At 29.8% G+C, this 15,673-nt stretch overlaps 1 protein-coding gene and 1 long non-coding RNA gene across 2 annotated transcripts; one reads left to right on the top strand and one right to left on the bottom strand.

Moving 5' to 3' along the window:
* The first annotated feature begins 5,055 nt into the window (after nt 1–5,055).
* On the top strand, nt 5,056–6,846 carry LOC105424356 (uncharacterized). The gene is made up of 2 exons (XR_967522.3): nt 5,056–6,159; nt 6,238–6,846. It is a non-coding gene; the product is annotated as an uncharacterized LOC105424356 (long non-coding RNA).
* A 325-nt stretch (nt 6,847–7,171) lies between these two features.
* LOC105424357 (uncharacterized) lies at nt 7,172–14,655 on the bottom strand. The gene is made up of 6 exons (XM_011634547.3): nt 14,497–14,655; nt 9,395–9,986; nt 8,971–9,110; nt 8,749–8,887; nt 8,538–8,659; nt 7,172–8,406 (listed from the first exon to the last, which is right to left on the bottom strand). The coding sequence occupies exons 2-6, from the start codon at nt 9,540–9,542 to the stop codon at nt 7,981–7,983; spliced, it is 975 nt and encodes a 324-aa protein (XP_011632849.2). The 5' UTR covers nt 9,543–9,986; nt 14,497–14,655; the 3' UTR covers nt 7,172–7,980.
* Between the last annotated feature and the right edge of the window lie 1,018 nt (nt 14,656–15,673).

Here is a 15,673-nt window from a genome sequence, read left to right on the forward strand (position 1 = left end):
TTGAAAAGAATTGCGGATAGCGCAAATGTACAAACCGAATTACATAAAATGTTATTACAGTACAGAAACATGCCTCATACAGTTACAGGCATATCGCCTTTTGAATTAGTTTTCAATAGAAAAATTAAAATTAAATTAGACTTAATAAGGCCTGCAAAAGAAAATTTAAATAAAAATAATACATTCAAAGATACTAAAGGCACGTATTTTCCTATAAACCAAAGAGTAGCTGTTAGAAATTACAGTGGAAAGGAAAAATGGTTATTTGGAAAAGTGAACAAAAGATCAGGAAATTTACATTATGAAATACAACTAGACAATAATAAAATTTGGAAAAGATGTAAATCAGATGAGAAAAATTGGCAATAAAAATTGCAAGGAGAAGACGTTACATAATAATAATAAAAATTACAATTACAGAAATTGTAATGAAAACTATAATTACAATAACAGTGAACTTGATTATCATGTAGATTTAAAAAATCAAATGGATGTTTTACGAAAATCAAACTCGTCTGAATCTGCAACCAACCAAACTAAAACAGACACATCTTCAGGATCATCAAGTTCAAGTGTTAAATTAGAGACAAGTACAGACAGAGGCAGACCTGTAAGAATAGTTCAATTACCTCTAAGATTACAAAATGATTATGAAATTAATATCGATTAAACTAAAAATTTATAAAACTACAATTTATAATACAAGTTTTGAAATTACAAGGGGGAGTGTTAGATATGTAAATGTACCCTAAATACTTTCCTCCTTGTAAGCATGCGCGTAACATGCACAATGTACACGGGAGAACTCTCGGAAGGGATTGAAGAAGGAACAAGAGTATAGAAGTAAGCGTACTAATAAAGAGGTGAATTGTATCCATAAGTATTAAATAAATAATTAAGCATCGAATTCTTCCTACTGCATTAATTCATACAAAATTACCTATTTACATACATAACAGGTGGAATCATATCAAAATGGATTAAAACTGTCTCCAAAAGTTACCTCACCAATCCTTCAGCTCCTAAATACGACCAAAATTGTTGAAAAATATTTTCCCTATTAGCACTCGTCTATTTTGAAAACGTTCCACGAGATATTATATAAGTACATTCGAGATATTCTCCGAAATACGTACTGCGATATATTGTGGAATGTATTTAGATCGTTACTATCGTTCACTAATTTAATCTCTAGTATGTACTGGAGAATATCCCGCAGTATGGTCATAGGATGGTTTAGAAAATGGTTTAAAAACAATATATTATGTAGGGCATACATAAGAGTATCCCAGACAGTCATATAGATCGTGAAAATTTATAATATACGTGACACCTTTTATGGAAAATAAGTGAAAAAAATGAAAAAAAGTAATGAAACATTTTTTATCTTGTATCATTGGCATGTTTCTAAAACAGTCACCCATTCTTCTTGGGATCCTGCTCGATGCTGCTTAACTTCTATAATGGGATGAAACTTGCAACTGAAATGATGATATAAGTGAATATGGAAGTTTGACATAAAATATGATAGATCCAGTTAATGAATGTTGTCATATAAATGGTTTCAATATTAAAATTTCGATTGCACATGTAATTCTTAAGTAGATAATTTAATTATATATTTAGAGCCATGAACTTATATTATGTTAAATGAGAATTATTTTTCTTATGAAAATTGTTTACAAATTGTTGTATATATTTTATTTACTTTTTTAAGAATTTGTTAATAATTGTATTAAATATGACAAATATTTTGTTTATTTATATATTATAGTTAATTAAAAAAGATAATAATTAATAATTTTATTATTTTATTATTATTTAAAATTATTTTATTATTTATTTAAAATTATTTAAAAATGATGATATGATGATATTTATGACGATAATATTTTGCGACAAAGGTTACGTTTATTTTACGTCATTATTTTACACAACGTCAAATTTATGACAAAAAATAACTTCGAATCATCGTCATAACATTCAGTATAAATACAGAATATTCGTATATCATATACTGTTAAAGTATTAGGTGTACAAAAAAGTTCTGAGCTTTTTTTGTAAAATTCAATCTTTATTCAAAAATAAACAAAAAAAATATTAATCAGCGAAATATTTCCCGTTTGCATCAACGACCTTTTACCATCTTTCGGGTAGCTTGCGAATTCCTTGACGATAGAAGCTCACCGGCTTGGAAGCGATAAAGTCATCAATGCATTTTCATATCTCTTCAAATCTCACGAAATGTGTATCAGCCAAATGATGCTGCAGCGACCGGAATAGGTAGTAATCGGAAGGCGCCATGTCTGGACTATACGCCGCGTGCGGGAGAAGTTCCCAGCCTAACGCAGATATGGTCCTGAGTCGCTTTCGTAACATGTGCTCGAGTATTGTCATGAAGCAAGATCACTTTACGACGTCCTTGGCCAGTAAATGGCCTCTTTTCTTCTAATGCATCGCTCAAATTGGTCAATTGTTGTTGGTAACAGTCTGCCGTGATTGTTTCACCCGGTTGTAACAAGTCGTAATACAACACACCTTTCCAATCCCATCAGATACAGAGCAAAACCTTCTTGGATGTTGAGGCTCTGTGGATATTGGGCTTATTTAAAATCTTATTTAAAATAATTTAATTCCCCAAATAAGAATAGACGGTGTGCATCACGGCGAGACCCGACCACGAACCAGTCGTGAAAACTCGTAATTATTTTGCGAAAAAATATCACCTCAGCCAGGAATCGAACCTGGATCTCCTGTTTACCGGGCAGGCATCTTATCCTTTCGACTACCAGGCATGTGATGATATTTATCGCAATAACGTGTTTAGAACAACAAGTCAACAATACAATGACATACACACATATACAGGGTTATCATAAAAAATCCAGTTTTCATCGCCTGTAATGATTTTGTGCAGAAAATTTTCCGGAACTTTGAAAGCAAAGTGAATGCAGTGTCACGCCGACGATTTTTGTTATCTTCGGACAATTCATGCGGAATCTGCCTTCCTTCTGAACCTATCCCATCGTATGTAAACGTACGGAAATGGTTTGCTGCGTAACGTCAAGCTGTTCTGCAAGCTCCTTTTCAGTATGGGCAGAGATTATATCCAATAGTGCTTGCAATTCGTCCGTTTCAATCTTTTGAGGGCGTCTAGCACGCGGTTCATCTTCAAGACTGAAATCTCCTTGATGAAATTTTTGATACCATTTTTTACATGTAGTATGACTTACAGCGTTCTCTCTATATGCAGCACAAATCATTGTAGTGGCTTCAGCAGCATTTTTTTTAGATGAAACGCGAAGTGGATGGAAAATCGAATATGTTCTTTTGTTATTGACATCATGAACATTACTGATTTTTGATGTTATGTGCATCAAACGCCAAACCGTATGGCATTTTAGAAGGCCAAATGTCAACGCTTTAAAACCGCAAAAGGGCGGGAAGATATATAAAATTTAAATTGTTATCTCGGTTGCATGAAATCTAAAGCTCAGAACTTTTTTGTACACCTAATATATTCTGAAGATGGGTTTAAGAATATACGAGAAATGATATGTCATCAAGATGTCATGTTGAATGTTCTCTAATATATTAGGCAATAGTATGATCACAGTACTTTCAGTACGAGTGTAGAATATTCGAATCATGTGCTATTAGGGTTCATTAACTAGATCTATCATATTCACTAGATCATATTTTATATCAAACTTCCGTGTTCATTTATATCATCATTTCAAGTTTCATCTCATTATAGAAGTTAAGCAGCATCGAGCAGGATCCCAAGAAGGATAGGTGACCGTTTTAGAAACATTCCAATGATACAAGATAAAAAATGTTTCATTACTTTCTTTCATTTTTTTCACTTTATTTTCCGTAAGAGGTGTCACGTATAGATTTTCATATCTATATGGCTGTCTGGGTTACTCTTGCATGCCCTACATGATATATTATTTTTAACCATTTTCGTCCTATGACCATACTGCGGGATATTCTCCAGTACATACTAGGGATTAGGTTAATGAACGGTACTAACGATCTAAGTACATTCCACGGTATATCGCAGTACATATTTCGAATGTTCGGAGAATATCTCGAATATATTTGTATGATATCCCGTGGAACGTTCTCAGAATAGACGAGTGTTATTAGAGTATATAAGAGTTCGAGAGATAAATAGACGATTAATAAAGGATACAAAGAAAAAAACAGAAAAAAATGAAAAAAATCATTTCAAGTACAATTAAACAAAAATTATAGAATATATGTTGTACACGATATATGTTGTATAATAAATCTATATAATAAATTTCATTTGTTCTTTCATATTCTTGTATTTTGTATTTTGTACTTTGTATTTTGTACTTTTATGTTTCAAGTTAGTGTTAATACTTTTATAAATATTGCATAAATGTATGTTATTTTTGTTTTTTTTAATGCAAATTTTCTTTATTCTCAGCAAAATGGCCACAGAATACATGTGAATTCCAAAATACTCCAAATGTTTATCGGAGTCATGCTGTTTTAGAAAAAAAAACCGTTTAAAATGTCATAAAAAAAAGTTTATTGTAATTTTTGTAATTATTACATATAGTATTTTAAGATTTATTGTTATTATTTACACGCAAAGTATCAAAATATTTATTTAATCTGTAATCATTTTTTTCATGCATATCATAAAGATTTGAAGTTCGAAAGAATGATCATTCGGCTGAAAATTCTCCCAAGATTATAAATTATTCTATATTGGTTATCAACACTGTCATTGTTTATTTAATTTTTTATTCAATATTTAATTTAAGACAGAAATCAGGAAGATTAGAAAGAGAAACTACGATGCATTATAAAGTGTGTGAAACAAGAAGAGATTCAGCATACCACCTTTTCGGCGCGAAATATATTCGCGTTTCATAATTGATAGCTGTTGCCTACTACAAGTCGTCAATAGACGGAGAGCGCAGATATTTAGAAAGAAATACTGTCGAACTGCGCACATCATGTATTCCTTCCATCATGCCGCAGATGCGAAGGAACGTTCGAGATTAGAAACGATGAAGAAAGCAGAAAAAACGCTGAAACGATCGCTCGCAAGAAAAGGCGGAGCATCGGAAAACGCACGCTGCGTGGCCACGCAGAACGCTCGCGAAACGCAAGAGATCGCGGGCAGCTGCTGCATGCAGAATGCAATGTGATAAAAGTAATGCACGCAGATAGGACCAGAGAGACGCAGACGAATGACGAGACATAACACGGACGAGAATAAAGCGCGGACGCGGATAAAACGGAGCGCACGCGAAAGAGAAACGCAGAACACGCAGATTAAGACTAAACAGAACGGATGTAGGACACGGATAAAAGGTGTCGCGGATGATGCAATCGCTCACGAGCGAGAGGGAACTATATGGCCGATCGCACGCGAGCGAGAGAGAGCGAGAAATCAACCGGACACACGCGAGCGAGAGAGAAGGAACGGGTGCTGCACTCGCGTCTCGCACACAGGCGAGAGAGGTGGAATCGCACGGAGAGCGAGAAGAACGGCGGACACTCTGCGCAACAAGTGCGGAACGCCGCACGTGGTCGCACGATGCCGACAAGACTGAATTCGCGATACAGCACAGAACTCGGCACGGACGCGGCACTTGACACTGCATTGAGCACGGTCACGCATTTGCACAACACAGTGACGACGATGATACCTCTCTCTCTCTCTCTCTCTCTCTCTCTCTCTCTCTCTCTCTTTCCGCTAGACGTGTGGCTGTCTTCGTGTTCCGATGGCTGGCACGAAGAGACACGTAATGGCCGCTCGATGCAATGTGGCCGATGGAGAAGAAGGTTACCACTCTGATCGTGGTATAAGCGTATGCTTCCTCGGTGAACAGCGCGCCAAGCGACAGAGCAGAAGTGGATGGCAAGGGCGCCACACATACAATTGCATATGACGCTGTCATATAATAATATAAGAAAATGGAAAAAGTTTTTATAATTAATAATATTGCACATATAATGAAATCAAGTAACGGTGAATCTGATAGTGACTCTGATACAATGGAGAAAATATTAATAATATTAAAGAAAAGTAGATCAAATTTTATATCTAAAATACGTTGTAGAAGATGTAATATCTCGATATACAAACAAAGAATTTAAAATTCACTTTCGGTATATTTTTATAATTTTTTATTCTTTGTAGATACGATAAACTGTTTCTGTAATTTTACTAAAATATATTTATTTTAGATTACATCGGAATACATTTTTTTTATATTGGAATTAATAGGGCCAATCTTAGAAAGGGATGGAAAATCAGGTAGAGGCATGATTTCTCTTGAAAAACAATTAAAGCAATAATTTTGTATATAATAATGTTTATACAAACTTGGTGTAGCGCGAATGATCGAATCTGCTACAATATATCAAATTTTATTTTTATTTCGCAATGCTTTTTGTGCATTTTCTTTATTTATTATTATTTTATATTGAATATTTGTTTCTGCACCGAGTAGGGTTAACTCTTCTTTCTCGAACGTCGCCATTTTGTACTATAACTGTTGAGTCTTTTTAGCTACAGTAGCCGCAGCAGGAAGTGACGACAAAATTTATGACGTCATTATTCTATCGTAGTGCTATCGCAGCACACTGGAATGAATTTCGGAACGGCATTACAGTACTGTCAGTACTGGCAGTGAGTTACGGAATGCAGCCCAAGTTTCCTTACACCATGGGTGTAAATGAGTAGGCTTATTTCTGCTGATTCTTATATAATTGTAATTATTTTAATAACTCACAAGACCTTTTAATGACACTTCATAATTTCTTTATACAAAATACAAACAATTCCATATGAAAGCATTGTCTAACTTATCTTCGATTAATTCCTTGGGCTAAGTACATGATATAAAAATGAATTAATTACAATTAACTGAAAGACTCAAACGTTTCAAATACTTAAAAACTCACGTACTTATTCAAGTACTTAAAAACTCTTCATACGAAATACAAACAATCTAAAATAATAATTCTTTAAACCGATATACTTCTCGGGTCAAGTACATACGAATGTGTCGGACAGTGTTACACTGTGTCATCTGTGTATCTTGTTGGAAAACAGCCTTAATGTATAAATTTTAATTGTGAAAAGGGATTTCCAAAATCTATAAAAATAATACGTTGATAAAGAATATCGCAATTTATTGTTAATATAGACAAGTTTAATATCCCTTCAATTAAGAATGATTTTTTTTTATCTTCTAGTCAAATCAGCTGAATTGTTATGTCAACCAAGTATTCGTAGTCAACGATATTGATGACATGCTTGCAATTTTGCTTTACAATTGATCGAACTGATTTGCGCTTTTTCACGATCTATTTTCATAATTTTTCAAAAGATTATGTCTTCCGCGATCATTTCCACAATCTTTCGGAAGACTTTTTGCGACTTTTGCAATTTCATAGTTTTCAATTTCGCATGGCATGATTGTTGTGCTTTCGTATCGTTTTAATTACGAACTACACTAATGCTCGATTTCATTAATGTAGATTAATTTTAATCTCGATTCAACTTACTCTTCTTTTTCTAGTTTTAAGAATTAGAAAAAGATGAAGAATAAGTTAAACCAAAATTAAAGTAAATCTACATTGGTGGAATCGGGCATAAATCTTATAGGACCTGTTTAAAATCTCCTTTGTCAACACGAATACAAATTTTAACTTATCATTAACTCTCGAATGCTGTTATCTTCGAAGTATTATGGATTGTTTCACAGCCTTCAATAATAATTTCATATATTTATTTACTCACAATTTCACAATGTTTCCGAAATAACTCTGCAAAAAATATTTCTAAAACCTATATTCACACTTTTATCCTAAAGTATGAGGAATAGGTCCCCAAAGTTTTGTCATACATTTTAGTTACTTCTCATATTATACAATTGAAATATATTTTTAGTAAAATCGCATTGCTCTAAGGATATGATTTTTTCAAAGAACTTCATAACATAATATTTCAGAGAATTTATCCTTGTAATCATGTAAGAAAGCACATTGGTTAAAGTATGATCTTTTTAGAGGTTTCAACCAATTTTCTATTGAAATTTCAATTAATAAAGTTTTAAAAGTTGTTTCAATTGATGGACGAGTGACAAGAAGTGTTCCTGGTTTCATCACAGTTTTCAGAAATTTCCATATATCTATTTGTATGTCTTTAGATAAATAAAATTCGAATGCATTATTAATGATAATAACATCGCTTTGTTTGACTATCTCTGGAACTTCTTCTATTCTTCTATGGAAAATAGATATACGATCATTCATTTTGAATTTATGTATAATTTCATTCTGAAGATTGCAAAATTCTTCATTCATTTCGACGCCAATAATTTTGTTAGCATCTGTATATACATATGCCTAAAAAATACGAAAATTATTATAAAAATTATTGCTATAAACAAAAGATTTCTTTTTTCAATGATTTATAATGTTAATGTCAGCTAATGTCAACTATATAATAAATATATATTGTCAATTAATATTCTTACCCCATAAAGAACTGCACCTAATCTTGATCCTATATCAAGCACTGTTTTATTTTTCAAAGTAGGTAATAGAATATTAAATATAAAGTATAATCCATCTTGTGACATAGAATGTGATATATAAACTAAAATTATGAATATGAAACAGTATGCTTACAAAATATTACAATTATGAAAAATAGAAGAAAAATAATTATATTTTAATTTTACTTACTCAATGGCTGTATATTTCTTGATCCACAATCAACACAATAGTGTCTTTGTAATTGATCATCTGTAAATTCATTAATATCTTCATCGCTATAAAGAAATTCATCAATATGCAACGTAATTTCAGGATCACAATCCGAATTCTAAAAAATGAAATATATTTAATGTTATTTAAAAGAAAACAAACAAAATAATTGTCTTTATATTTATTTCTGATATGACATACCTCTCCTGTTAAAGGAGTTATAATATTTTCAGATGACAATATAGCATCAAATGGAATTTTTCGTTTAATATCAGAAGCAATGGTATTTAAAATAAATATTGATTGATTCCTTATTTTTTTATTATTACATGCATCATCTCCTATAAACAATTATTTATTATACATTATTTAAATGAGAAAAATTACTTTGCTTTAATTACAAAATTATTATCAAATAATTAGATAAATTAATTGCATAATTAGATTAATTAATCAAATTTATTTGTAATAAAATTTAGTTATAAAATATTTATCTTTTTTAGATAATTGATAGAGGTAGAAATTAACAGACTTAAGAAAAATATAGTTCATTTATCTTTCTCTCTCTTTTCTATTCATTTTATAAAAAATAATGTATAAGTACATTAAATAAAATATAACATACCTGAATTATAATCCACAGATGATTCAAATTTCCATTCCTCTATAATAAATGTTAACAATTTTTGTTGATCAGTTTTGTTCAATGAACGCATTAATTTAACAAAGCTTTGTTTCGCTTCATTTAAATTAACTGACGTTTCCCCATTCATTTTTTGTTTTACAAAGAAAAAATAAATTTTATCGGTATATTTATATATAAAAATTTAATAATAATTTGCATACGCAGAATTTACATCCAAAAAATTTACATTATTTTAAAAAAACTTTTTATGCATACATATCTTATAAATAAAACACATAATATCTTATGGATTATTTATAAGATTTAATCTTCTTTTTTTAATATCGATCTTTTAAATTTCCATCCAAGGTAATAATAAAATATCACGCTTTAGATTAGACCAAAATGCAGTTGATATCATCCTGAGGAATAAAGTAACTAGGACTATTTATTTCTTTTCATGAGAATTTTCATATGAATTATCAATATGAAGAAGTATTTCATGTATCCTCATTCAATTAGATAATCTTTGCAATAATGAAGCTTGAGAGTCAGCGGCCATTCAAATTTATCTGGTCTGATAGGATTGGACCTAAGGAAAAAATAATTCCAAAAATTTGACTCATCAAATAAAAAGAAAAAAATCATATTTATATTAAAAATTTATATTAAAAATATAAAAAATATATTTAATAATATTAATTATATTATAGAAATATACATATTATACAGATACTATAATTATTAACAAATGACAGAAAAGAAAAGCTAGAAGACCAAAAAAGAAAAATGACACCAATAAACTAACTATTAACTAATTAAAAATTAAAATAATTAATAAATTTAATCAGGCATTAGTAATATTAGCATTCCAATTAACTATCTTGTAAACACAGAATATAATTGCTATACAGAATGTCCGGTAATAATCATATCACCTCTTGTAGATAGAGCGAACTATATTGAATCAAAAAGTTTTTTACCATTTTGCAAGTTTCACAATAATTAAAAAGTTATTTATTTATAAAGATTCGTGAATAAACATGCGTTCTATGAGAAAGCATAGCCCAGCGTCTCGCGCATTTACGATTGCAAGTCAGTGAAAGGAGAGCTCTATAAACAGCAATGGCTAATTATGAAAATATAATAATAATGTCTTCCTCGATTTCTTTAAGAAAATATTGTTTCTAGAATTAAAAAAAATTATTTTTATAAATTTTCTTTTCGGAAAACTATGCGGATTTATTTTAAATTTTGTACACATAGTGATACATATTTTATCTATTATTAATAATGTTTGCAAATAAACGTAACGAAAATTATAATAGTTAAATATTAAAGGAATTCGCGTGTCCGAGCGCATATTATTTTATGGCTCCCATGAAACCTAAAATCTCAGATTTGAAACGAAAAAATGAATAACATTATTAATTCACAGATGTTCGATTCGATATCATCGTTTGAATTAAAATTGAAAAAACTATTTTTTCAATAATTTTGATGAAGATATGAAAAAATTGTATTTAAATAATTATATTTTAAAATTGCTAGAAGAGTCGATCATTTACATTAGTAGTTTACATTAAAAATAAAATAAAAAATTAATATTTTAATTTCGTTAGTTTCAGTGATAATTGAGCATCTATATATATTAATAATCATATTTACTTTTTTAGATCATCTGAGTGTTCAGATTTTATAGGAACTATAAAATAATATGCCCTTGGACATGTCGTGCGAATATTTTTATAATTATTAAAATTTCCATTATTTTTACTTATAAACATTATTAAGATAAAATATGTACAATTATTATATATATACAAAATTTAAAATAAATCGTCCACATAGTTTCTAAAAGAAAAATTGATAAAAATAGTTTTTCTTTTAATCCTTGAAATAATCTTCTTTATTCTTCTTTAAAAAAAACAAGGAAGCCATCATTATATTTTCATAATTATTCCGTGGATGTTAGAGCTCTCCTTCCATTAACTCGCCGCACACCTAGCAATTGCAAACGCTGGGCTGAGCTTTTCCATAAAACGCACGTTCATGCGAATTTTTATAAATTAATAATTCTTTAATCTTGCGAAACTTGCAAAATGATAAAAGACTTTTCAATTCGTATAGTCCGTTCTATCTGCCTACGAGAGGTGATATCGTTATTGGTATTATCGGACACCCTGTACAACTCCTATAAAAATAACATGTGATATGTATAATAGATAATATATCTTACTCAGTCAGCAAAATCTGTTCAAATAAATTTTGCCAAACTTGTTACAAATTTTTGTTAGCAGAAAAATTACAAATTGTATACAAAATCATATTAAATAGTGATAGCAAAATGTCAATAGTAATGTTACAAAATCTATTGACATAATTTAACAGAAAATCGGTAACAGAAATTGATTTATTAAGATTTATTTAGAATTACATTAAATTGGTAGAAACTGCGCAAAGTTTAATGTTAGATTGGTGACAGAAATCAAGCAGGATTTGCATAATGTAATTTGACAACAGATAACAGCAGAAATCGAGTAAATTCTGCACAATCATTAAATACAATATATAATTGCACAATATATAATTGCAACACGAAGTTGCGTTTGCTTCTTATATATAAAATTTGTCAGATTCTCTATGTATTAAAATCATTATAATTAAAATTCAAATGTGATATTATTTATGTATCTTTTATGTATGCACTTGATGCAAAATGATTATATATATATATATATATATATATTTACAACAAAGAAGTTAATGGATATAGTAAAATCAGTGTACATATAAAACCTAAAGCCATGGCATCTAAAAAAAAATGCATAATTTATTTATACTATATATTAGAATATATTAATTTTTCTATAAGATAGTTAAAAATTCTTTTCAAATAAAAAATTAAAAAAATAAGTAAATCTAGTAATCGTAATAGAAGTAATAAATAGATAATTTTCAAGATTAGAACTAATAATGTCACAATTTAAATAATCACAAAAGTTTATTTGATTTCTGCTATCAATTTGCTGATAGGCCAATCAAGGCCAATTCGTCATATCAGCAAGTTCTACTTGGTTTCTACTACCAATCTATGTTTGGATGTATTTTTCAGATTCTATAGAATAATTATATAACATGTTATATAATTATTTGATATCATACGTGATTTTATGCCAATTACAATTCCAATTTCTTACCGCTTGTGAATATAATTTCAGATAGCTAAGTTTATTAAAAACAGATCACATCAAATATTTGTTATTATCACTTACTATTATTATATTGTCTGCAAAAAGGCTACAGCAATTGGTACAGAAATTATTATACTAAGTATACTATTACTAAATTGACAGATTGATGCTAAAAACTAAACAGAGCCTGCAGAATAAATTGGTGGTAGAAACCGAGCAGGATTTGTTAATATGATTTGATAACAGATTATTGGCAGAAATCAAACATAATCTGCAAGCGCAGAATTTGATGACAGATTGGCAGTAAAAACCGTGTGAAACATTTTAATGCTACTACATTTTGCTACTGATATAAAACAGTGCATTTAAATGAATAAAAAGTTTTGATGTTATTTTTGTAAGTAATATCAGCAATGAAATGTGTTAAAATTATATTTATCATAAGTAAAAATTATACAGATTAAAATAAAAGACATAATTATGAAATTTCACTCATGTTCTAATGAAACATTTTGAAGATTAGCCATCATTCAACATTTTATCTAACAAATATTTTTTGTACATAATATAATAAAAACCAATTTTATTATCTCAAGATTGATTGATCATTTTCAGATCACATACTCATAAATATACATCACTTTTGTTGTCACCAGAAATTTATGTTAGTTACATGATAATGGTGTATCAATCATTTTTCAAATACCAGTTATGACATTGCTAATGACTGTATTCAAGTCAAAAAACAATTTTGCAACTGTTGTAAGATTATTTAGTATGATTGATTATTATTCTTACTTCCTTGCCTTCTAAATATATAAATCATATTATATTAAAGAAACTTATAACAGTTGCAAAGCTGCTTTCTCTGCTGAACTCAATATAACATGTGACAAATCATAGTACTTGCCACGTACGACGCCAACAAGGTTTGCACTAACAAATGCACTATTTTAAATGATAAAAGCTGCAGACATATAGACCTATAGAGTTTGTGCAGTTTTTGCCAAATCTGTTGTCAAATTATGTGCATACAAATCTTGCTTGGTTTCTATCAACATCAAGCCATATCTTGTATACCATACCAAATCTTGTTTGATTTGCATTGCCAATCTGTTATCAGATTGCGTGAGCAGGCTCTGCTAATAATTTATAAGCTTAATGTGGACATGCTAATTTTCTAGCAATAAATCTGTTGTCTATCTGCTAGTATATTGGATATTTTATTTACTGGAATACGTCAATAAGTCATAATACAAGATTCATAGTAGATAAATTCTGATAACATAGAATAATTGTTATCAGAAATAATTTTTTTTCATTGTATTGAACATTATATAAAGTAATGGAAAAATATTCCTTATATGACTTATATAATATTTGTTAAGTTTAGGCAAGTTTATTAGTTCATTGATTGATTAATTGCATAATGCTTAAATGCTGCTTTTATAGAGTTGCATTTGCACATAACGTGATTTATTAATCAATAAATTAAAAAACTCGCCTTACTTTTGATAAGTTACTTTGATAAAATTATTTTGTTTATAAATTTAAAATTATTCTTGATTGCAAAAATTATATTAAATGTACAGCGTTCATTTTCTAAAAGAGCTAATGATATGAGTTAGATTTTTTTTGGCATTTACAATTCATATTTGTTATAAAGTTTTTATAAACAATGATAATCTTATACTTCGGCAAAAACGGAGTGATTCAAAATCAAAGATTCTGTTAACTTCTTTCTATATAAAGTTTTCTTATATGTCCAAAAGATATAATTAAGTCCTTATAATTAACAATCACATGCACAAGTAAGTAAATTTGGAATATTAATTTTGAAGAGAACTTTACAAGAAGAGAATTTTACATTCGTAAAAGAATAATTCGTAATTATTCTAATAAGCTTACACAAATTTTTCCTTTTAAAAATTATTTCCTCAAACAAAAAAGGCAACGCCAGAAACCAGCTCCATAGAAACAACATGATATAAGAATTTCCAGGCTGCGTTCAGAAATTCCACCCGAGTGCACTATGAGTGCGTTCAGGGAGCTCGCTACCGTGCTACCAACGCAAACGCTACCAAAGACTGTTCGTGGACCACAGAATATATACTAAAAGAAATGAAAGCTCATAAAATGGACAACAATACAGCACTACAATCAGGGGATCGATCATGTAATTTTTCCCCTAGGGCGGAAACGTGAAAAGTGAAAAATTTCACGTGAACTTACGATCATATATTTTGCGGAATCATGTAACTCTCTCAAACGTGAAAATATGAAATTTTTCACATGAATTTTTCGCCATGTACCTTGGCGGAGGAAAGGCGGAAAGCTAGGGAATTAATAAATATGCTTCGGAATTAGAAAAGATTAGGCCGCGTTAGGATTAAGTATATGTAGTACATATACAATTGGTTATTAAAAGATATATATAATACTGTACCAATAAAATAATTTTCATTAGCTATAAAATCTATGAAATTATGTTTCATGATTTCACTTTCCATGCATTCAAGCTACATACATAATTGCTGTACGTGAAAAGTCAAGTTTCACGTGAAATGTCAAGGTGTGAAAAATGAAAAGTAAAAAGTGAAAAATGAAAAGTGAAAAATTTCACATAAAGTTACATGATTGACCCCTAGAGGAGTGACACCGTTTGATCACGTCCTGATTGACCACTAGTCACTTACAGCGCTTGAACAGTGGAAAAATTCTAGGCGCCAGCCCCTGTAAGTAGCTAGTGATCAATCGGGACGTGGTCAAACGGGTGTCACCCCAATCAGAAACTGGCCATGATTCTGATCCGCCAATCAGAAACTCTGATTTGCCATGTTTTGATTAAATCCTACGAGAAAGAAAGAAATATACATCTCACTCCAGCCAATAACGTGTTTTGGTTAGAGTGAAAGAAATATACACCATCTCATTCTAACCAATAGCGATATTTTTTTGCATGTGCATTGATTTAAGTGTATTGTGCATGTGTATTAAACATGTGGAAAGCCTGATAATATATTATTAAATAATAGAAATACTAAAATTACAAAATATAGTCATAAATTAATTAATTGTGATAAAT

This window comes from Pogonomyrmex barbatus, unplaced genomic scaffold, assembly GCF_055798465.1.
Source record: "Pogonomyrmex barbatus isolate J1 unplaced genomic scaffold, ASM5579846v1 scaffold7, whole genome shotgun sequence".
Lineage (NCBI taxonomy): Eukaryota > Metazoa > Arthropoda > Insecta > Hymenoptera > Formicidae > Pogonomyrmex > Pogonomyrmex barbatus.